The sequence below is a fragment of the Cornus florida genome, unplaced genomic scaffold (genome assembly GCF_030987335.1).
Source record: "Cornus florida cultivar Cherokee Brave unplaced genomic scaffold, ASM3098733v1 CherokeeBrave_3.0.0_Hap2_Chr01, whole genome shotgun sequence".
Taxonomy (NCBI): Eukaryota; Viridiplantae; Streptophyta; class Magnoliopsida; order Cornales; family Cornaceae; genus Cornus; species Cornus florida.
Genome location: NW_026775571.1, coordinates 14,724,697 through 14,750,123, shown reverse-complemented (window position 1 = coordinate 14,750,123; position 25,427 = coordinate 14,724,697). Strand labels below are relative to the sequence as shown.

The window sequence follows — 25,427 nt, the reverse complement described above, 5'->3', positions numbered from 1 at the left end:
TCCTCTTCTATATAACTCTTGAACCCGTCCTAATTTTTTCCCTCCAGTAGCACCAGGTTCTGGTTCTCCCTATCTATGGCCAACGGTGTATGAACTCTCACCCATCCCTCACCACCTTCTTCTCCTTCCCAGGAATCTGCTTGTAGGTCCAACAAATTGCAGTTGGATAAATCATCAGTTCTTTCACATGAAGCCATCTGTGTGGTTCCATCAGCCTGAGACACCCCAAAAGAATTTATACCATTAGAATTATTATTTTCCAATCTTCCCCTTGATTCAGAACGCAACATTTCCGCAGCCTCCCCATCAATAATAATCTCATTGTCTCGTCCCAAACATAATAAAGCACTTCCGTCCACGGTTGAATTCAGCAACAACTTAACTATCTCACCATGATCCGTCTCCAAACTAGGATTCTCCACCGACTCTCCTTCCTCATCCCCTTCAGACACCGGTGAGAGTCTATGGAGACCAAGACACAACCACCCACCTTAATTCAGAACGCAACATTTCCGCATCTTCCCCATCCATAATAATCTCATTGTCTCGTCCCAAACATAATAAAGCACTTCCGTCCACGGTTGAATTCAGCAACAACTTAACTATCTCACCATAATCCGTCTCCAAACTATGATTCTCCACCGACTCTCCTTCCTCATCCCCTTCAGACACCGGTGACCAAGACACAACACCCCCCCCCCCCCCCCCACAAAAAAAAAAGTCCTCACCACCACAGAAGGAGTAGAAGAAGAAGAAGCATGAGGGGAGGAGAGGGAGTAAGAAGAAGAAGGAGCAGAGCGAGCGCTCTGAGATAAATGGTAGTTAGACTTAACCGGATAAAGGTGAAGGTCCTCTCGACTCACCCATTTCTGCTTTTCCTTTCTGGAACTTCTCCTACTGTGACTTCTACAATGGTTAGAGTTTCTCTGTTCAGTAGCACAAGTCATGGATTTCGCACATGAGATAACAGAGTTAGACTCCAAATTAAAAACAGAATTGGCTTATTAGTAAAGCGCTAACGAGCAAGAATTTGAAAGGATTATTATTTGGACCCCAACAGACGACCCGATCATTTGGGTTAAGAAAATAATTTGGCCCAGGCCTAGAAACACTCTCAGGCAACTTTGGCCCAGCTGGGTGTAGGCCCAGATAAAGCGACCTTAGCTTTAGCCCTCCCAACAAAGCTCCATTCACCTCTTTCAAGCTCGCGAGCCCCACGAGCTGCATCATGGCCATTAGTTTTACCTTGACTTTCCTTCGCTTTATTGAAAATCCCATACCACATGGGTGAAATAACCGAGGAACAAGATTTAGTGAAATCTGAAGGAGCGTGCTATGATACTCCATGTGTCGCCCATCTCCTATCCTTCCCCACACTCTTGACTGGAGCGTAACCTCCCCGTCGTCTTTCTCCCACAAATTTCACTGATCTTCTAAGAAGCGCGAACACGGATACGACACGATACGGACACGGCGACACGACAAATCCAAAAAAATTAGGACACGGACATGGCAGGGACACGGCGAATAGTATATATATATATGATGTAGTACTTTAAAAATTACTAAGTGTTACTATTTTTCATCAACCTCACAATGAAAAAAAAAACACAAATCATAACTCATAACTAATAAACTATAAAAGAACAATGTTGCAGAGTTATAAAACTAAATAAAAAACGAAACATTAGAATAATAACTAGTATCATTTAATTTTTATTGAAATTATACAATGGAAGTTGACCATGTTTGACTTTTCTCTCTTCTCTTTTTGACGTCGGAGTCTTTCAACGTCTGCCGTCTTCATTTATGGTCTTTGCTTTCATTTTTTGGCTTCTCGGTAAGGAACTTTGTCATGCTTCGCTCCTATCTCAATGTAGCAACCTTACCTCGTCTCAACTTTCATGGTGAAATTAAAAGTTGTTCCATAGGCGGTGACTCAGTTTTTAGGGTTGATCATCAAAGCATCAAGGAACGTGAATCTGCTTTGCGGTCATGTCTTGTAGGTCGCTTCGACAAAGATGTGGGGTGTATTGAAGGGATTAAGGCATGGGCTACAAAAGTTTGGAAGATTTCAAGCGGCGTAAAAGTTTCTTCCCTTCCCGATGATCTTCTTCTGTTTAGGTTTCCGTCAGAGCAAGAGGCCTTAAGGGTGTTGGATGAATGAAGGAAAAGCAGGGGTGAAGCATTGTTGTCCATCGATATATGGTATTTCGCGGTTGGATGTTCTGCGGTGAAAGATCGTAGTATACGGAGGGTGATGTTATTTGGTTTACCCCTTCACTTATGGTGCCATAAGTTATTCGAAGCAATTGGAAATCTGTGTGGTGGATTTAGAGGTGTTGAGGCAGACGTTTCAGCGAGTGGGGAGAGAATCCTTCTCTACGTCTCTGCCGGAAAAAAGATGTCGGAGAACGTCTTTGTTGAGGATCAAAGAGTGGCCTTTAAGGTTAATTTGATTGAGGAAGTCACACCTCGTATCCTCCCGAAGTCCCATTATGAAGGTGGGGAGGGCTCCTACTTCCCGCGTGTTGCAACGATTATCAAAGGGGGTCGCCGGAATTTACAATTCTGTCAGGACCTCAAAGGATATACCTGATTGCATGCTCACGCGCCTGAAGCGCGTAGAAGAAGAAGATCCAAGAGCCGTATTAATTGTGTCCTTGATTAGCACCCACCATTTCGGTTTGCCAGTTTTAAAAATCACCAAACACATGGTATAGATCGTGGCATTAAAGGAGCCACTCACGCATTTGCCACTGCTGGACCTAAGTATGGGCCTGTTGCACGTTCTGGGCCTTTTATGTTTAATGGGTTAACTAACAACTCTCAGAAAATTAAACAGGCCGTTAATTGGGGACCAGCAACCAGTTATCAGTTTCAGTCCTGAATAAGCCTAGTTCTCTTATTTTGGCAAAGCCCAAGCGTAATGGGCAACAGACCAAGGAAATGCAGCGACCCATCTCTTTTATTAATTCAAAGCCCAACCCACCAAACTCTCATGTTAGAAGCCCTTCGTGCAGTTCATTACCCGAAACTGTATGGAACTCGCCGGAAAAGAGGGGATGTATGAATCTCTCTACTGCCGAGGTTGGTGTAAAACCTGTGGATAAGGGGTTTCGTCACTCTCAGTGTTGCGCTGACTTTTCTTCTACATCCTGTTCCGCTAATCCACAGTCGCAGAGACATCTAAGACCTCCGTCTCAAGGCCATTTTCCTGGAGCTCAGTGGTCAAGAAAAGAAAAATAGAAGTGGGTAACTAACGGTTCAGGTATGTCTTCAGATCTTCGGAGCCCCCTTACTGATCCACCCTCTTCTTCTACCCTTTCCTGTAAGGCAATGAGAGGTGTTGAAGATGGTACGGAAAAGATGGATGGGTTGCCACTCTTGAACTCTGAACATAATGACGGGATGAATGATAAGGAAGATTGCAAGATCCTCCTGGACAGTTGGTTACAGTTGCTAGTGTAGATGATTTGTTTGAAGGAGTAACAGTCTGTATGGGAAGAGATTTACAGTTTAAGCTATCCAATGATGAGGCTGTGGCTCTGTTCAAAGAGTTACGACTGAATGTCGCATTGAAAGGTCTTAAATGTATGCCTTCTGCAACGGTTGAGGAGAATGAGGTTGGTAATATTGTTGGATTGGGTGATTATGTTTCAGATTCAGATTCTGTTTATGAGTATGACAGAAAGACTGAAGAGGAGGTGGCTGATGACTTGGAATCTATCCAACAGGTCTACTTTACTGAGCTTCAACCCTGGCTGAAGGATGACTCTAACATATCAGTGGTGGAACCTCTGGCAGTGGTCAGACCTGTTAATGAGGTTACTGATTTAGGGAGGGATTGGGTGGTTGATAACATCAGAACTACTAATGAGTTGCTGGGAGTTTCTTCAGATGGTAATAATGCTCAGACGTTATCTCTTCTTCAAGCAATTTTGACTGGAACTGAGATAGCAGTCACTAATGAAGTTATAAACACGAAGCCTATATCGTCTTGGAAAGAGATTCACGAGATTAAGAATCTCATCTCTTATGTCAATTACGACAAGAAGAAGGGCGTGGTGTAGGAAAGGGGCAGGACTAGAAGCAGGAGCTTGAAGAAGGGGCGAGAGGAGTTAATCTCAACTGGTTTTTAATGAAGCTACGAATCATTACATAAAATGTTCGTGGTCTCAATGACCCGAATAAAAGGAGGGTGGTGAAGGTAGCTTTAAGGAAATGGGGGGCCCAGGTTGTTTGTTTGCAAGAAACCAAGTTGGCATCCATTACTGATAGGGTGGTTAAAAGTTTGTGGGGACGAAGGTTTGTGGAATACGAGTCCTTGGATGCTACAGGTTCTTCAGGTGGTATTTTAGTTATGTGGGACAGTAGGTGGTTGTCCCGAATGAACGTGTGGAAGGGGAGTTTTTCTGTTTCATGGGAGTTTAAGATGGAAGAGATAATTTCAGATGGGTTTTTTCCGGGGTTTATGGACCGGTAGTTGATGCTGAGAGACCTATTTTATGGGAGGAACTAAGCCACGTTCAAGGACTATGCTCTTTACCTTGGTGTTTGGGTAGGGACTTCAATTCAGTTAGGTTCCCGTTAGAGAGGTCTACTGGGGGACGAAGGTCCATAGACATGGATCAGTTTTCCGACTTCATTGATGAGCACTTTCTCATTGATCTACCAATGGAAGGTACAACCTATACCCGGTCTAATGGTAGAGACCCAGTTACTCTCTCAAGATTGGACAGATTTTTGATCTGTGGGGAGTGGGAAGAAAAATTTCCAGATGTTGTTCAAGCGGTATTAGAAAGGGTTACCTCTGATCATGCTCCTTTAGTTTTGGATTGTGGGGGTTTGTGTTATAGGAAAACCCCGTTCCGTTTCGAGAATATGTGGTTGAGAGCGGAGAACTTCCAAGGGATAGTTCATTCTTGGTGGGAGGGAGTGATCGTTACAAGTGCACCTAGCTTCATTTTAACACAGAAATTAAGAGCTCTCAAACTCGCTCTTAAGCAGTGGAATAAGGATGCCTTTGGTAATCTTGAATGGAGGAAGAATAGTCTTTGCTGATTTTTCTGAGATTGATCGGCTTGAGGAGGCAGGTGGGAATGTGGAGTCTCTTTCTTCTAGGAGAGCTGCATGTCAGGTAATTCTTGCTGAGATTGCTTGTATGGAGGAGATTTCGTGGCGACAAAAATCCCGAGCTCCTTGGTTGAAAGAGGGAGATCGTAATACAAAATTTTTCCATAGACTTGCTAATGCTCACAGGAGAAGCAATCATATAGGACGTTTACGGGTTGAAGGTGTAGAGTTATGGAGGGAGGAAGAGGTACGCAATGGGATCGTTTCTTTTTATTAGAAACTTTACACAAAACCTTTAGATTGGAGACCCAAGCTTGATGGTCTACCTTTTGAGGCTATTTATGAGTTGGAAAGAGATGGGTTAGAGCTTCCTTTTATTGAAGAAGAAGTTCTTAAGGCCTTATCCAGTTGTAATGGGGATAAAGCGCCGAGGCCAGACAGGTTCACTATGCACTTTTTGATGGAAAGTTGGGCGGTTGTGAGAAATGAAGTAATGAGTACCTTTCATGAGTTTCATTCTACGGGTGTTTTTGAAAAATCGCTCAATGCATCATTTATTGCCCTCATTCCTAAGAAGGGCAATGCTTCAGATATTAAGGACTTTCGTCCTATTAGCTTAGTGGGTTGTATTTACAAACTCATAGCTAATGTGCTTGCTCATAGAATGAGAGAAGTCATGGATGCGATTATTTCAAATTCCCAGAATGCCTTTGTTAGAGGACGGCAAATTCTTGATTCAGTTCTTATTGTTGGTGAATGTGTGGATTCAAGGTTGCGTAGTGGTGTTCCTGGAGTTCTTTACAAACTTGATATTGAGAAAGTTTATGATCATGTTAACTGGAATTTCCTTCTTCACTTGCTTAAAAGAATGGGGTTTGGAAGAAAATGGAGGACATGGATTGAGACATGTCTTACGTCTGTTAAGTTCTTAATTCTTGTGAATGGTTCTCCAACTGGTTTTTTCGGATGCTCACGGGGTGTAAGACAAGGTGACCCATTGTCATCTTTTCTTTTCCTTATTGTTATGGAGGGCTTAAGCAGACTCATGCACAGGGCAGAGAATCTTGGTCTTATTAAGGGATTCCGGGTGGGAAGGGATGCTAACAATCAGGTGGAGATTTCACATTTACTATTTGCTGATGACACTCTGGTGTTCTGTGATGCAAATGTGTCTCAACTTAGATATTAGAGATGCATTTTGGCTTGCTTTCAAGCAGTCTCCAGGTTAAAGGTGAATGTGGCCAAGAGTGTCCTTGTCCCGGTCGGGAATATACAGGATATCTCTTCTTTAGCTGCAGTTTTTGGATGCAAGGTGAGCTCTTTTCCTATCCCTTATTTAGGGTTGCCATTAGGGGTTTCTTCCAGGTTGGTGGGGAATTAGGATTCTGTGCTTGATAGGTATGCAAAGAGGTTGGCAGGTTGGAAGAAACAATATTTATCCAAGGGGGGTAAAGTAACTCTTATCAAGAGCACTTTATTAAGCCTTCCCACTTATTTTCTTTCTTTGTTCCAAATTCCACGCTCCGTTGCTGATAGGATTGAACAAATTCAAAGGAATTTCCTTTGGGGAGGAAGGGGAGATGAGTTCAAGTATCATCTTATTAGATGGGAGCAAGTATGCAAGCTATAAAATTGGGGGGTCTTGGTATTAGACGAGTGATTCCTTTTAATCAAGCTCTTCTGGGCAAGTGGTTGTGAAGATATGGGAAGGAAAGACATCGTCCTTGGCGCAGATTAGTATCTTGCAGGTATGGGGAAGATGTTGGCGGATGGATTACTCGTCCGGTTTCTATTGCGGGAGGAGTTGGGGCTTGGAAATCCATTCGGAAAGGATGGGATGCCTTTTCCTCCCATATCAGATTCAGAGTTCGTGATGGTAGTTGCGTTCATTTTTGGGAAGATCTTTGGTATGGGAACCAGCCTTTGTGTCGTACATTTCCCAGATTATATGGTATTCCAGTTGATAAACATGCCATTGTAGCTAACTGTTATCAGCTTGATAATAGTGGGATTACGTGGAATGTTCATTTTCGGCGATCATTTCAAGACTAGGAGTTGGAAGAGGTAAGCATTTTTTTGGATCAATTGTATCGGCAAGAAGGAATAGGAAGGGGTTATAACCATTTGATTTGGGTTCCCTCCTCTCACGGGCGTTTTGCAGTAAGATCTTTGTTCTTATGTCTGTCTAATTTTGCATCCTATGATTTTCCATGGAAGACTATTTGGTGTTCTATGGCTCCTACTAGGGTGGCATTTTTTGTATGGATTGTTATTTGGGGTAAGATCTTGACGATCGATAATCTGAGGAAAAGGGGAAATCTTCTTGTTAATTGGTTTTGTATTTGTAAGCGGGATGGGGAGTCAGTCAATCATCTCCTATTGCATTGCTCTGTAGCGCACGATTGCTGGAATCTATTTCTTGGTCTTTTTGGCATGTGTTGGGTAATGCCACGCTCTACTAAGGAGTTGATTCATGCTTGGAGAGGTTGTCGTGTGAGTAGGAGAGTTCGTGCTTATTGGAGATCTGTACCATATTGTATTTGGTGGTGCATCTGAAAGGAGCGAAATAGTAGAATGTTTAAAGGGAAGGAGTCGTCTATAGCGACTCTGAAACTTTATATTATTCGTTCTCTTTTTAGTTATGTGAACAGAAGTTCGTATTCCTCTTTTGTTGATTTAATTTCTTTTTTAGATTTTTTGGGGGCTTAGACCCTGGTTTCTCTTATGTCTACGGTTCTTCTATTGAACGCCTTTTTTAATTTATTATTACTTATCAAAAAAAAATAACTAGTATCATTTAATCATCATTGAAACTTCACTCCAAATACAAAAGCATAGACAGAAAGGACTATTAACATTCATGACTGTTTAACATTTAGTACTCTACTATTAGCACTTAACATTCACAAAAACCTAAAGGCTAGTCCCCAAAAAAGATACAAAAACAAGTCAGTGTAATATCATCTATTCCCATCCATCACTTGACCTAAGACTTTTACCATTTACAATACCAAAAGGGTAGTACAAAACAAAAAACAGAAAATATCAGCATTTAAAAAAAAAAAATTCCAAACACGCGGAGTATCCGTGCCGTGTCCGTGTTCGTGTCCACGGAGTGTCCGTGTTCGTGTCCAAAAATTAAAAATAAAAAATTCCAGACACCTTTTTTTGGTGTGTCCGACAAGTATCGGGGCGTGTCCGTGTCCGACACCTGTCGGACACGGATTCTTTGACTATTTTGGAGTGTCCGTGCATCCTAGCTGATCTTTAAATATCTCTTTCCTTCAACCAATCTTGAATCTTAAGAACTCCTTTTGGCCCTTTGCTTAAAATCCTAAACCATTCTTCCTCTGTCATAAGATGTGCCCCATCACTTCCTTCCAAGTTTTCTGTTGTAGGAACAAGCTGTGGTAAAGCCTCTTTCCACACCGAGACTTTATAACAGACATAATTATCATGAATAAACACAAACTTTGGGCAAGAAGATCCAAGATTCACTGTAATCCGTACACTTTCAGTGTCTCTTGTTTCATCGGCTTCGACTTTCACAAAACCTCCACATAAATCCCCTATTTCAACAGAAAGTGTGTGACACCAGAGATGGAGCGGAAGGCCAAACAACCGAATTTTCTTGGGCCCTCTATCCATGAGAAGTCCAGAACATCTGACCCTAAAATTCCAAATGTCCATCCTTTAGTACCCGTTGAGCTTCCGAAGACGATGGAAATCTAAACAGAAGGAGAGAATCAGACAATGGCGTCATACCCACCCTACAAGAAGAGTTCCACGCCCGCTCTGCCCAGCCTCCTATGTGTTCACATCCCCCAACGTCTTTGTCAAAACACCAAACCAAGCAAGACTTTAGAATTTCTCCCCTCCCATATACTGACGCCTCATCAATGTAAATCGATGGACCCCTGTGCGGAAAAGCTATCTTAACACACCCACCAGTGACAAAGCACACCCCCCAGTGACAACCTTGGTAGCTTCGCAACCTCCAGAAAAGACTTCATGTCTGCCATGAATCTTCAAAGAAGAGGCATTTCTCCCCCAAACACATTCAAATTTTAGTTGCACAACGCAAATGGACAAATATGAACTTCTAAACACATTTCTTTGCACCAACATGAATTTTGAAAGCAAGTCTTTCCGCATCCATAAAACGTAAAATGAAATGACTTAATATGACATCAACTTGGACATGATCTGATGGGATCAAAGTTGGCTTAATAACTTTTTGTTAAGCCCAGTCTATGAGTCTTTCAAATAGCTTCTCGTTAAGCCCTGTCAATGAAAGAGTTTCAAATATTTTATCGAGCCTTCCCATATATTTTTTATCTATGTTCCAAATGCCATGCTTTGTTGCTGCTAGGATTGAAAAAATTCAAAGGGATTTCCTTTGGGGTGGAAGAGGAGAAGAATTTAAGTATCACCTTGTCAACTGGGAAAAAGTCTGCAAGCCAATAAAGTTTTGTGCTCTTGGTATCAGAAGACTAATCCTCTTTAACCAAGCTCTTTGGGGCAATGGCTATGGAGGTATGGGGAGGAAAAGACATCGCCCTTGGCGAAGGCTTGTTTTATGCCGATATGGGGAAAAGAGTGGTGGTTGGTCTACACGTCCGGTCTCTCTCGTGGGAGGAGTTGGGGCGTAATTCATTCGGAAGGGATGGGATGCTTTTTCTACTCATATCAGATTCAAAGTTCGTGATGGCAGATATGTACGCTTTTAGGAGGATATTTGGTGTGGAGACCGGCCTTTATCGTGTTTATTTCCCAAATTATACAGTATTGCAATTGATAGACATGCCTACGTAGCCAACTGTTATCGGCTTGATAGTAGTGGAATTACGTGGGACGTGCACTTTCGACGCACTTTTCAGGATTGGGAGGTGGATGAGGTATGTGTTTTTCCGGATCTGCTGTATCGACAAGAGGCAGTTGGCAGAGGTTGTGATGACATGACATGGATCCCTCTTCCCATAGTCGCTTTGAAGTTCAATCCTTATTCTTATGTCTTTATGATTTTGATATCGTTGATTTTTCGTGAAAGACTATCTGGCGTTCTATGGCTCCATCTAGAGTGGCATTCTTTGTTTAGTTTAAACCGTTGTATGGAGTAAGATCCTGACGATTGATAATCTAAGGAAAAGGGGCAACTGTCTTGTTAACTGGTGTTGCCTTTGCAAACAAGATGGTGAGTCAATTGCTCATATTCTCATGCATTGTCCTATAGCGAGGGATTGTTGGAATTTTATCTTTTGTCTGTTTGGTATGCGATGGATTATACCTCGTTATCCTAAGGATTTGATTCGTATTTGGAAAGGATGCCATGTGAGTAGTGTTGTTCGCGATTATTGGAGAGTTATACCACATTGTGTCCGGTGGCGCATTTGGAAGGAGAGGAATAGTAAAATGTTGGAAGGGAAAAAATCGTCCACGGCGATTCTGAAACTTCATATCATTCACTCTCTTTTCAGTTATGTGAAGAGGAAGTCTTGTTCTTCTCCCAAAGATTTAATTATTTTTTTGGCTTCTTTGGGGCCTTCAACCCCGGTTCCACTTTTCTACAAGGGATGCGTTCCCCTCTTGAAAGCCTTTTTATTTCAATTATTACTTAAAAAAAAAAAAAAATTGAGGATTCAAAAGGAGCTTCCACTAAGTTTTTTAAGTCATCCTGACTCACTTTCAGCGCAGTTGTTCATTTAACTTGTTGAGAAGACTTATTTCCTTCATTTTCTTCTTTCCATTCTTCTTGTTCTTCTTATTGTTCTTCATACCATTCTTTATTTTATTTTTCATTCCTTTCACAAGTATTGGTTTATTTGTGGTGGAGGTTGGGATCGAGTAAGCCCCTTCAGCTTGATAAGAATTCAAAATAGTTTATTTGATAACTATTAGTTTCGAAGTAGTTGTTACCAAGCCTAACAAGCAGATTTGAGGTTGGGATTGGTTTATTTGATAACAGTAGAAATATATAAAGAGAAGAGAAAAGAGAGAATTGCGTAAAGGCTTGAATGAAATTACCCATTCACAGCTCTAGTATTTATAGATAAAATGAGCACATGCTCATATTATAAGAAAGGAAACTAAATCAAATCATTGCATATTCTATGCCTAGACATATGCATAAATAAAGTCAAATACATGATTTGTGGCAATCATATCTCACAGATAATATGGTAAATCACATCCCATGATTTGGGCCTATCATATCTCGGCTATTATGGTAATTTATACCATAAATCGTGGTATCATAAATGTTAACACTCCCCCTCAAGTTGGTGCGTGGATATCTGTAACGCCCAACTTGGACAATGCATTCTCAAACACAATCTTGCCGACGCCCTTTGTAAGAATGTCTGCAAGCTGCTAAGAGCTTGTGACAAATGGAGTGCAAATTTGACCAGAGATGATCTTCTCTCGAATGAAGTGACGGTCCATCTCTATATGCTTAGTCCTGTCATGCTGAACGGGATTTGCTGCTAAGCTAATGGCAGACTTGTTGTCGCAGTAGAGTGAGAATGGAAGTGACACTGGAAGGCACAAGTCTGTCATCAAGGTTTTCAGCCAAAGCAACTCACCTACCCCAAGAGCCATAGCCCTATACTCTGCCTCTGCACTAGATCGAGAGACAACATCCTGCTTCTTACTGCGCCAAGTAACCAAGTTACCACCAATAGTGGTACAATAACCTGAAGTAGACCTCCTATCTGAAATTGATCCTGCATAATCAGCATCTGTCCAAGCCTCAACACGTAAGTGACCATGATTAGCAAACAAAAAACCACGGCCTGGACACCCTTTTAAGTAGCGAAGAATCCGAATAGCTGCATCAAGGTGTGGGGCACGAGGAGAGTGCATGAATTGACTCACGACACTCACGGCATAAGTAATGTCAGGTCGAGTCATAGATAAATAGATGAGCTTCCCCACAAGTCGTTGATACTGACCAATATCTGATAACAACTCCCCCTCAGAATCAGCCAACCGATGATTCTGCTCAATCGGAGTATTAGCAGGACGAGCACCAAGCTGACCAGAAGCAGAAAGCAAGTCAAGAACATACTTGCGTTGAGAGATGAAAATGCCAGTTTTGGAGCGAGCCATCTCAATGCCCAAGAAGTATTGTAGGGGACCAAGATCCTTAATCTCAAACTGACGGCCAAGATAGCTCTTAACCTCATTAATTCCGGTAGTATCATCACCGATAAGAATAATATCATCGACATACACAATGAGAGCAACTGTCTTACCGCCTGAATGACGTAAAAACAAGGTATGATCAGCTGCACTTTGATGGAAACCAAACTTGAGCATGGTAGTGCCAAAGTGATCAGACCAAGCTCGAGGAGACTGCTTGAGGCCATATAGAGAACGACGAAGATGACATACCATACCAGAATGAGCAGGAGCACGAAAGCCCGGAGGAGGAACCATGTACACCTCCTCCTGCAAATCACCATTAAGAAAGGCATTCTTGACATCTAACTAAAAAAGAGGCCAAGATCGAATTGCAGCAACGGAAAATAATACACGAATGGTATTCATCTTGGCAACAGGGGCAAAAGTCTCTTGATAATCTATGCCATAAGTCTGAGCATAACCCTTGGCAACCAATCGGGCCTTGTAACGAGCAAGTGACCCATCTGGATTATGCTTGACTGTAAACACCCAACGACAACCCACAGCCTTTCGTCCAATAGAAAGCAGAACCATGTCCCAAGTCTGATTTTTCTCAAGTGCTTGTAGTTCTTCTTTCATAGCATCACGCCATTGAGGTTGTGCTAGCGCATCTGCAACACTGGAAGGAATAGGAACCGAGGCAACAGAAACAAGAAAACTCTAATAAGAGGGTGAGAGAGCATAATCAGAAACAAAATTAGAAATAGGGTAAGTACAAGAACGTTTATCCTTTCGAAGAGCAATGGGGCGATCATCAAGCGAAACAATAGCTTGAGAAGGCGGAGCTGGTGCCGAAGGAACAGGGCAGTCGATTGTGGGAGTAGAAGCTTGTACCTGTTGTCTCCGATTATAAACCTGTGAAAAAGGAACAATTCCCCCTACTGGAAACAGGTAATGGTAGAGGAGTTGAAGACAGAAGAAGGTGATCATCCATTACATTCAATGGGAACCATTCACTCTGAGAACCAACTGAACCACTATAGTAAGGTGTATGCTCAAAGAAAGAAACATCCATGGATATAAACCGCCGACAACTGGGAGGATGGTAACACCTATAACCTTTTTGAGAGTGAGAATAGCCCAAAAACACACACTTCAAAGCCTTGGGGTCAAGCTTTGTACGAGTTTGCCCCAACTGCTGAACAAAGCATAAACACCCGAAGACTCGTGGAGGAATCAAAAATAGAGATGAATTGGGATGTAAGATTGAGAGTGGGGCTGCAAAGTTAAGAATCCTAGAAGGAGTCCTATTAATGATGTAAACAGCGGTAAGAACTGCATCTCCCTAAAATGACTGGGGAACATTCATGCTAATGCAGATTGCTCTGGCTAAGTCAAGGATGTGGCGATTCTTTCTCTTAGAACGACCATTCTGTTGAGGAGTTTTAACATTAGCCAGCTGATGCGCAATCCCAAATTCTGTACATAACCGTTGTACCTCCCCATAAGTGTACTCTGTACCCTAGTCAAATCGGAATTTTTTAATCGTATGACCAAATTGAGTTTGAACCATTGTCATAAAATTTTTAAAAATGGTGTATACCTCATTTTTTGTTTTCATAAGATAAACCCAAGTACCATGACTATGATCATCAATGAACAACACGAAATATCGAAATCCAAGACTAGAAGTAACTAGGCAAGGACCCCACACATCTGAATGAACAAGATCAAAAGGTGTTAAAGCAGATTTATTACTACTAGCAAGATAATTGGAACGAATATGTTTAGCCATATGACATGTTTCACAGGCTAAATCTGACACTGCCACGTTACAAAATAAGGAAGGAAATAAATGTTTTAAATAACCAAAAGAAATATGTCATAAACGCATATGCTAACGCATAAGCTGGGCTTTATTAGATGAAACAATATTAGAAAATGAAGCTGAATGTGCTTGCGGTGACAAAGGAGCATCAACAGGTATAAGCCGTCCACTTCACGCCTACTGCCAATCGTCCGTTTCGACACCACATCCTGAAAAATACAATGAGAGGGAAAGAACGTTACACTACAATTTAATTGTTTGGTAACGCTACTAACAGAAATAAGATTTGTAGTCAACTTTGGAACATGAAGTGTATTCGACAAAGTTAATGAAGGAGTAACTGATATGTGACCCTTCCCAGCAATGGAAGATGGAGAGCCATCAGCAAGACGGACCTTGCGTTGGCCAGAGCAGATACTATAAGATTGGAAGAGTGAAGACATACCAGTCATATTGTCTGAAGCACCAGAATCAATGATCCATAGTGTTGAAGATGTAGATACGCTATGTGCAGACGCAATAGTACCTGAGTGGGCATAAGTGGAGGTTGGCTGAGATGATGCCTCCATTTGGTTGAAGAATTGCTTAAACTTGTCCAAATCAGCTTGAGTCAAGGTAACTGTGGCAGAAGATGTAGAGGCAGGGTTGTCAGGAGTTGACAACGAGACTGGTTGTGTAACAGAATGTGCAGAGGATCGAGGCTGTTGTTTCTGTTGCGGTGGACGTCCATGTAGAGCATAACAACGAGATTTGATGTGACCAATTTTTCCGCAATGGTCACACCGTCCAAGTTGTCGTCCCAGAGGAGGACCGGTGGTAGTGCTCTGAACTGACTGGGATGGTGAAGTTCCTGAAAGGTTGGGAATCCGAACTGCCATAGCAGAACAATCAACAGAAGCAACACCTAATGGATGAGTCCGGCGGCTCTCATTTGACAACACATAGGAATATGCATCCTCAAGAGTAGGGAATGAAGATAAGCCCAATAAATGAACACGAGCATACTCAAACTCGTCGTTCAACCCGACAAGAAACTGAAACACTCGATTCTTCTCCACAATTCCTGCATATAAAACGGCATCATCTGGATCCTTCCAAGAGTGGAAGGAATTATAATATGACATCTCCTCCCAAATAGCACGAAGCTTGGCGATGTAACCTGAAACTGTCAAGTCACCCTGAGAAATCCTAGTGATATCTCGCCAGCTGGAAAATTTGTGCATTATTCTGCCTCTGAGAACAAGTGCGTTGAACTGAATCCCAAATCTGCTTAGCAGTCTTCATAAACATATAGCCAACAACTATATTTGGTTGCATCGAATTGACTAGCCAAGACATAACCATAGCATTATCTGCAAACCACTGTGGATATGCCTTCTCTGACTCAGCTGGCTCTTTCTCAAAACCAGTAATATAGCCAATCTTGCCTTTGCCACCAATAAACATCTTGGCAGACTATGCCAAAATCAAATAGTTGGAACCATCCAACTTCACTGTGGTGATTTAAAGTCCTGGATTTTCTGATGAGTTGGTGGGAAAAATGGCACCACCACCCACAAAACGTGAGCCAAGAAAATTAACAGTCGAGGACCCTGACTCTGCCATAATCTATCGCACGACAATAAAAAGAACTCCAAAAACACCACAAATTCTGTTAATAAATCAAAGGGTCTCCTCAGACCACAAACAATGTCTCCTCAGACCATTCCCGAAAAATCCAAATACATACCTTTTTTAAGGAGCGCTGCCCGCTTACATATAGCCAGACAGCCTCGTTCTTAATATTCGGAACCTCTTTGTAAACTAATTTTTTTTTACCCAAGCCTTTCTAGGTGTTGGAAACCAACTATCCCAATTTACCCAACCCTAGAAGAGTGAAAAAGAAATTGTAAAATTTAAAAATACCTGTTTTCGATCACAAAATAGCAACACAAAAAAACATGTGTAGGTAAACGTCACACGATGTCACAAACAGCCTAAGGTAGCTGTCGCACAAGTAGCAAGGCTGCTGAAAGGTGTGGAAAGGTGTTGGTTCTGATACCAAGTAGAAATATATAAAGAGAAGAGAAAAGAGAGAATTGCGCAAAGGCTTGAATGAGTTAAATTACCCATTCACAGCTCTAGTATTTATAGATAAAATAAGCACATGCTCATATTACAAGAAAGGAAACTAAATCAAATCATTGCATATTCTATGCCTAGACATATGCGTAAATAAAGTCAAATACATGATTTATGGCAATCATATCTCACAGATAATATAGTAAATCACATCCCATGATTTGGGCCTATCATATCTCGGCTATTATGGTAAGTTATACCATAAATCGTGGTATCACAAATCCTAACAATAACTATTGGTTTCGATGTAGTTGTTACAGGGCTATTATTTTTTCATTACTTAGAGTACAACTAATTTTAATTTTATACAATGAAGTTAAAAATAGTTAATGGACTAATTGATGGGTCCTGGGGTCGACTAGTAATTTAAGAAATCCATTGGAAGCCAAGTATTGAATAGCCCATCTACATCCCAATCCTAGCCTATCTAGGATTGCAAGCAAGATGGTTGGATAAAAGTCGACCAACATCCAGCCGAGGGAGGGCAGTCTGTCGAAGCAACAGGTTGGGAAACCAAGAAAACATTTTGCATCCTCTTATCTTCTCCCAGCCCAAGGAGGAAGGGAGAGATTTGTAAAGGAAAGGGGACATCCAACCCCCAAGGGCAGCCCATCTCTCTCCTCCCCGGTAGGAAAAGCTTTGTTCTACAATAAGTTAGACCTTTTTATCCATGTATTTTAGAAAAGCTTTCATACAAGCTTTTCAAAAGTTGTAATTACATCCTTCAAAGATGATGGTTCTCGATATGGGAACACCTTCCTTATGGCCCTCCATGACCTACTCATTAATTTAGAAGAGAGGGGGGAGGGGAGGGGGCCTCCAACCCTAGGGGCGGCCCACCTCTCTCCTCCCCCGTAGGAAAAGCTTTGTTCTACAATAAGCTAGACCTTTTTATCCATATATTACAAAAAAGCTTTCATACAAGCTCTCCAACAGTTGTAATTACATCATTTGAAGATGATGGTTCTCGATATGAGACCGCCTTCCTTGAGGCCTTCCATGACCTAGTCATTAATTTAGAGCAACCCTCACTGATGCCAATTGATAGTGAGGACCATACCTAATGCTCTGATGAAAGCTGCGCAAGGCTTATGATCTAGACTAAGAGGGGTGCGAATAGGCCTTGTAAACAGATTACCAAAATTATTGCTTTTGAATTTTTAACTAGATTACCTGAATTTTAAAGTCAATTCATATCATAAAATAAAAATCACTCAATCTATATGGCAATAAGCAAATACAGTAGTAAAGCAATGGGCATGGAGATATTTATGTGAACTCTAAGGAAAAAACTACAGACCTAGTCTAGGAAAACCAAAATCAACTAAGAGAAAGGAAGTTTACAACCTAGGTTAACAATATCCAAAACCTTAGAACCCTAGTCAACTCCCTTACATAGATGGCGCCATACTTTTTCCTAAAGGCCTTCAAGTCATCCTTTCACTCATCAATAGACTTTGCTCTTTCCCAACCTGTTTTTCCACCGGTGAAAATTATCCAGGCTCAATCTCTCAAGGTGGAATTTTTTTTTTTTTCTTTTTTTGATAAATGAAAATAGAGGTAGCTCTGAAGGTGGATTGAGAGTAATGTTGAACTCTTTGATTAAGTATACAGCAATAGATGTCAACAAATATAATCACATTCACCAATTCTATTAACGATGAATGCAATATATGCTCTCTTTATCTGCTGAGGAGACTATTGAGTTTTTGGCTTCCTTGGGGCCTTAGGATTCCCAGGTTTTTGTGATTTGTAAGGGATGTGTTCCCCTCTCGAACGCTTTTTTTTTTAAATTATTATTTATTTATCAAAAATATATATATGCTCTCTTTATATGTATTTTAGGTTATGTTTTTGTATACTATTTTCTTCCCTATCATGATTTATATATATAAGTGAAGCATAAATAATACGCAGTTGGTAGAGTTTAAAAACAAATTTGAAACTGCTTTTCAACAAAACTTGATGGATCAAAATACTCGTAAATCAACAAGGCTCCAATGGGCCTCGACCGAGGTCTACTACAATGTAAGCTTAGAAAGCTTTCAATTCAAGAAGCATCCAAATACTCTTTTAATGAACGTTTTGAAACAATTTAAGGAATCAAAGAAGATCAAATAATGTAAAAATCAAAAACCCTAATTATGGGGTAAAGTGCAAAAAACAGCCCTCAGTTTTTTATGTAGTACATAGAACAACCCTTGTGACTAATCAACTAAGTATATATAACTACCTACTACTTTGGAAAAATGTTGCACATAACTACCCTCCCTCCACCAACCGTGAACATGTGCAGCTCTCGTGACCAATAGTTAACCCTTAATTACCCAAATACCCTTAAATGTACCATATATATAACGTCCAGTGCAAAAAAACGCCCCTCAATTATTTAAGCAATGAATATAACACTTGGGATTGATGAACTGAACTAGTTGAGGCAAAATAAAAATGGTTTTTAATCACGTATTGTACTGTTAGTAGTTTACTCGTTTTATTTTGAAACATCGTGTCTTTTGTCAGTATCATGAACTTTGGTACATTTTATGCTTGTATTACACTGTTTTTTGACATGTATAGTATATTGTCGTCGTACAATTTTGTTCAATGGTTTGGTATTCAATATAAAAAAATCACACTAATAACACTTAATTGGTTATATATCCATTACAAAAAATAAGTATTTCCATTACAAAAAAATAATAGCATTCATTATACTTTTTTTTTTTTTTTTTTTGGTTATAAGTGATCACATTCTTTACACTTAACCACCAACAAAGTTAAAAGAGCCTGATGAAATGGAAGCACCATATGGGTCAAAAAGTTTAATTTTGTGACATAAGTAAACCCAATGTTCTATATAAACTATTAATGCAATAATAATAATAATAATAATAATAACAAATAATAATAAATAAAGAAGAAAATACCTAATTCTAATACAAGTCATAATTTATGATGTCATTTATGCATAACACAATTCACAATCCTATTCCCATTAGCTAACATACTGTCAACGCAAGAGAGGACATACTAAGACAGGAATATAACATATGATAATTAATGATATCTCAAAATATGATTTAAATTAATATGCTTAAATTTTAATCAAATCAAACACTAAGGTTTCGAAGTAGTTGTTACCTGGCATAACAACTAGACGATTTGAAGGGTGCTAAGAAGCCCTTATTAGCTTAAACCACTGCAATTTGCATCCATCACTAATAGTTTGCCAAACCTCAGCTTGATAAGTATTCTTCACACCAGCATCAGTTGCCTCAAATGTAATATTCCAGATCAAACCAGATACGATACCTGTTCTTGCCCAGAGCACTCTCACAAACTCAAGATTTGAATTCTGTAACGGAAGTTATGCCACTTCAATTAGTAAAAATGATAAATCACCCACATAATGTGCGCAGTATCATGAACATTTTGCAGTTTACATCCCTCTCCCTCTCTCTCTCACACACAGACACAGATAAGAGAGGGAGGGAAGGAGTTGGAGAGCCACATTAGACAGTTCATGTTGGAACTAAAATAACCCATTATTATTTTTTGATTTATTCAGCCCATAAACATAAATAAATAAATATAAATAAGCACGCAAGATTAAACCTGTTGCTTGTTGTGTTGCTCCACAGCAGCACGGGCGGCTTTTAAACGATAATCATCCATATTTCCAAAGAACGGACGAGTTCCACAGGCGCAACCCGACTCAGACACCTGTAATTGTAGTAGATATTAATGTACATATACATATATATATATATATATATATATGAGAGAGAGAGAAAGAAAGGGATAATACCTCCCTGGCAACAGGATTTTCTAAATGGAACAAGTCTTTGAGTCCCTTACGCATGCAATAAATGATTTCAGCAAGACGAGTGCTCGAAGAGGAAGAGGAATAACGACAGAAAGACCTTCTCAGATTTTGGTGGTGGTTTTTGATTGAAATACCACTCAAAAAATTTCTCTTCGTCAAATTCAGATGATTCTTATAACCAAGTCTACCCACTTTCTCAAGCACACAACGAAGATCCATCAATAATGGGTGCCTTGTACGAACTGAACGGCGGCGATGATGCTTTGAGGAGGTCGGATTGAACTACTGCGGTCGATAGAAAAGTCCGTGGTTACCACTTTATACTATTTTCTAAATCAAATTTGGGGAAACAACCTACTTGCTCACCCACTGTGGTATTCAGAAATGACCAACATACCCTTTACTTTACACTCCATTCAAATTAACACAATTATAACTATATCTACCCTAGACGCCGATCCTTTTTATAAATGTAATATCCCTTTTGAAAAATAAATGTAACATATTTTTTAAAATATTAAAAATTTAGTTTTATTATATTGAATCGATAAAAAGTAAATCATTATATTTTTGTTAGTCCATTAGTATTAAATTTGATAATTCATTCACTACTAATATAATAATAATTTTCATAAAAAGTTAAATTCTAAAAAATGTCCACTATTTTATGACGAAATAGTATTAAAATTCTTAATTAATAGACTCCTATATCAATTATACTACCGTATCAAAACTATACTCCTATATCAAATCAGTTATTCCTAACTAACCAACCATTATTCATATTATAATATTTATCAAATCCGTCATTGCAAACTAAACAATCATTATTTATATTATAATATTAATCAACTTCACACATGTTATAATATTGATAATTTATTTTGCTTCTTTCTATTGGATAGCCAGATCAAAAACAATAAATTTAGGCTCAAAAATGACCTATATTAGATTTAAAACAAAGAAGTTATGATTATTTGAAGATGGCGCAAAAGAAAAAATAATAACAAAAAAATCGTCCGGGAAGGGTGAAAGATCGAACTAGTGCCCAAAATGGGTGATCAATCACCCATGCACCAAAAAGTGCAAAAACCTCCCTTATCTAAGGCCTTGGGCACCTCATTAGTACCAAACAAGGTTCGAAGCGCCACCGAAACCCTTCCCGAATATCCTACAAATATCTGAAAGTCGAAGGTCTGTGAATCATGTCATAGACAAACGTGATCCAAATGAATAAGTGCAGCATACAATGAAATATGCATTAAAGATGAAACTCACACATTGAAAATAAAATGGCGTTATGGCCTCAAATACATCATATTGAATTCACTTACACTTGCATACTCTAAAAGTAATACACGAGATTACAACCACAAAAGAAAGAAGTGCAATATAGTAATTGAATTCCCAAGATATACATGAAAGGTTATGTACGTATAAAAAAATAAAAAAAATTACATCCACAATTGAATCAAGGTGTGTCATCAACTCTAAAAGTCGTCTCAGGCAACTCCTTTTTCTGAAAAATGGCTATATAATAGGAGTGAGCACCACGGCTCAGTAGGATGGTGAATTATACAAGTAAAGTGTGTCCTTTGGAATCTCCAAGGACGTGCAAGAAATATTCGGCATTCCAAGGATAAAAGGTCATACAACCTATGATTCTAAACTTCATGAAATGAAGGGGATCATACACCCTAACTTTAATCACCGTAGCATGATAATCCGACTCAACTCAATTAAATCATATAATCAAATCATGTATCAACCATAACACATCATCAAGAGTATCCATAAATAAATTACAATCCTCAAATAGCACATTATCAAATAATGACCATCACAACACTACAATGGTAATAGAGTCTACATAACCCCATGAATTATGAACTCAGCGCAATCCCATGAACTCCGCCATAGCTCGACTCACTCAATAAGAATGTTACAATGCAAAATGATAATGCCCATACCAAAAATCATATTCCGCACATTAAAATGAATTGGTGCACTTCCGCACCCCATTGGCCAATGTACATAGGGGTTTACAACCCTTGGGCACTGAGCCACCCTCTTTAAAACTTGGATAGCATATATCTGTAAAATATGTCATGTATACGCAACCCATAAACCAAATGGCAACCACAACGTACCCACACTATGACCCACACTTGATAGAAATTACTCCAATGCCAAAATCATGTCTAAATTACTTATGTAGACATTTAATCAAATCCTTCAAATGTATATATGTAATGACCCGGATTTTCACAGATAATTTTTTTTCCGTTGTCTTTTCTTTCTGAGTTTGGTTTCTCGTTGATTAGTGTCGTCTCGAGTACTCTGGAATGATTTATGAGACTCGTTCATGTGGATTGACAACTTCCTTTGAGGACCGACTCATTTTCACATTTTTCATTTTTCGACACTATTCACTTTTTGTCATTTTCCCTATTTCGACTTTTTTCCTGTTTTGTCTTTTCCCGTTTGTGACTTTGTTTGCATAACCACACTTCTTGTGTTTGGAGTTGGTTTTTGACTTCACGTATCTTCATCTTGAGTGGTTTCCATGAAATACGTATCTTTACTTTTGCAAGAAAGTACTCTGGTTGCTCCCGGTGTCCATAGGGGCATGGATGCACAGTTCTTTGGAATCTTTTTCTTTTTTTGGGGTGTTTTTCATAAATATCTTTTGAAGATATTTATTTTAAGGGTTTCTAAGAAAATATCTTTTTGGAAGATATGTTCATTCTGGGGCAGTTTCGCAGTTTTCACTTTTTGGAGGGGCCATTGTGCAATTAATGGAAGTTATTGCTCATGTCTTGTTTTGAGCCTGAATCCTTGTACGGGATTCATTTTGACATTTCGTCGAGTTGTGTACCCTTAGAATTTCCTCCTGGTCGATATTTTCCAGTTTTATGGTTTCTGGCCGTAGTTTGTGCCAAACTTGTTTGGGGCATAACTTTCTACTCGGGACTCGGTTTACGACGCTGTTTCTTCCGTTGTTCTTATTTTCTCATTTTAAATCTTTTTTGTTCACAGAGTTTTGCCGTTAGAGTGCGTCTGCTCGAATTTTACTTTTTTGGACCCGGCGGGGCCCTTTCGGGGCACTTTTTGAGATTTTCTATAAATAGGAGCACTTAAGAGAAAAAATCAGATTTTTCTCTCTCTCTCCTCTCTCTTGGCTGGATCTCATGGCAGCCATGGCTTCCATGCTTCTCTCTTCTTTTCCGATCACTTCCCTTGGTTGAAAAGGTGCAGTGCCTTAGTGTTTATTGTTCCCCTCGCCGTGCTCTACCTTTCCCCCTTATTAGATTTCAGTTTTGGCCATTTCTTGAGTTTAGGTTTGAGGTCAAGATGTGTTTTTGATGGGGCTTTCTTCGGATTCTTTTTCGTGGTGTTGTCCCCGACAAAACCTAGAAATTTCGTCGGATTCGGAGCGCTTCCATTTTGGTGGGGATTTGAGATTTTATCTCAAATGGAGGTAGGGAATGTTTTAGGATTATTTTTGTGTTGTATTATGTGTTTCCCATTATTATACAACCTATATGTTTGCCTTGTATCAAATCTAGAAAGTTAATAATTTTTATTTCTTTGTATAAGATTTAAAATTCATGATGATGTGTAACTTTGATTTAGATTGTGGCATGTTAAAAAGTTTAGTTTTAATATGTTGTTTAACATATATTAAATTGGGATTAATTAAATAAGGATTGCACTTTTTAATTAATATTTATCTTTTGTGAAAGATTAAAGTTCATGGCTATACCTTGCATGAAATTGAGTTGTATTATACTTCTAAATTAAGTTTTGACATGTTATTCAACATACTTTAATTTGAGAGCATTTGGTTGAGTTTGAAAATTAAGAGACTTTAATTAAGAGGATTAATTAAAATCTATTTTGTGGTTTCCTAGGCCTAATCAAGCTTTTGTGTGAATATATGTAATGATTATGATATGTCTTTCAACATATATTAAATTGAGGCCATTTGGGGATGATTTGAAATTTAGAGAGTTTGATTATTGTGATGTAATTAAATTCTATCTTGTTTATCCATGAATTTAATCATGTTTTAGGAGTTGCTTCTATTTTAAGATCATGGATTTAGACTTGTGGTGTATTCACTTGATTATGTTTTAAGCATTGGAAAGCGTTGTTGTTAAATTTATATTCATGAGAATATGTTTCTAATTTGAATATATTGTTGACTTGTGATTTCATAGCAGTATGAATATGAAATGCTTATTATGTACAATTGAGAGTTATATTGCTAATTTGTTACTATGTAGTAGTAATGTGTATAAGTTATGAACTTATTTTGTTTATTTTGGAGTCTTGGGACATTGTTTCGTGAGATGGCTAGAGTTTGGCTCTAGTACGGGACATGAGTCCTCTAAGTCAAAAGTTCGCGCGTTAGGTAGGCTGCCTGGGGGTTAGTAGCTCCAAATTTTCCTTGTCTCGGCGGAAATTCGAGCTTTGTTGTCCAAGTCTTCCACTATTTGTTTTCGCATTCAATTCCAAGTTTGCAATCATGTTTATATTGTGACTTGTGGTTTTGGCTATTGGCGAATTGATGTTGTTAAGCGCATCTATACTAAATTGTTATATTTAGTTGATTTCACACTTTTAGATTTCTAGTTGATAGTCTAGAGAATCTATGTTTTGATGTGTGGTATTAGATACTCTAATTATACTAAATTGTTATATTTAGTTGATTTCGCATTTTAGATTTTAAGTTGATTACTTGGAAAATCTATACCTTGTTGCTTTGTGTAAACATGTTCCTATATTGATACTTGGTGTAAGCATGTTCTTATATTGTTGCTTTGTGTAAGCATGTTATATCGTGTTGCTATGTGTAGCATGCTTTTGGGTTGTTGAAATTGTATAAAGGATGTGTTTTATGCTAGTAATGATCTTAGGTAGCTAGGATGCTCCCTAGGTCTCACCTTTGACATAGACGTTAGGTGAAATGAACCACAATGATTAAATCATGCAAACTTGTAAAACGTAGGTCGATGCATGCTCATTTCCTACGAGTAGCTTTATGTTACTCACCTCTACGATATTGGGGCATATTTCAGGTACAGGGTTCAAGGTTGGAGATTGCAATTGCTTGGGTGATTTGCTGAGTTGAGCTTCTTTAGAAGCATTCTTGTTCACATGCAAGTGTTAGCATGTTTATGATTTGTCTATGAAATGTAATTTTTCTAACTTAAGGTTTAACATGTCAAATGTTGTAAATGAATTGTAATAAGGCCATAGGCCATTGTAGCATGATTAAAATGTCATTTTACATTTGCGTGTATGTTCACATCATCACACACTTGCATAGAATGTAATTTGATCATGCTATGGGGGATTCAAATGAAAACATAAGGTCCATTTTCAGCTTTGGGGCATAACGGGTTCATATGCACATTTTCAAGCCATTTCGGTTAACCAAAATGCCAG

The 25,427-nt window shown here is 39.2% G+C and overlaps 1 protein-coding gene across 3 annotated transcripts in view; it reads right to left on the bottom strand.

Moving 5' to 3' along the window:
* LOC132292465 (cysteine proteinase inhibitor 3-like) overlaps window positions 1–20,284 on the bottom strand; it is a 40,348-nt gene extending 20,064 nt beyond the window's left edge. For 2 of the 3 annotated variants that reach the window (XM_059790377.1, XM_059790368.1), the window contains exons 1-3: window positions 19,956–20,284; window positions 19,763–19,870; window positions 19,289–19,502 (exon numbers count right to left, since the gene is read on the bottom strand). In XM_059790377.1, the coding sequence (XP_059646360.1) occupies window positions 19,320–19,502; window positions 19,763–19,870; window positions 19,956–20,192 (528 nt within the window). In that variant the 5' untranslated portion in view covers window positions 20,193–20,284 and the 3' untranslated portion in view covers window positions 19,289–19,319. Of the gene's footprint in view, window positions 1–13,955; window positions 14,236–19,288; window positions 19,503–19,762; window positions 19,871–19,955 lie in introns of those variants that run through there. The other variant, XM_059790390.1, reaches the window with a different exon arrangement.
* Between the last annotated feature and the right edge of the window lie 5,143 nt (window positions 20,285–25,427).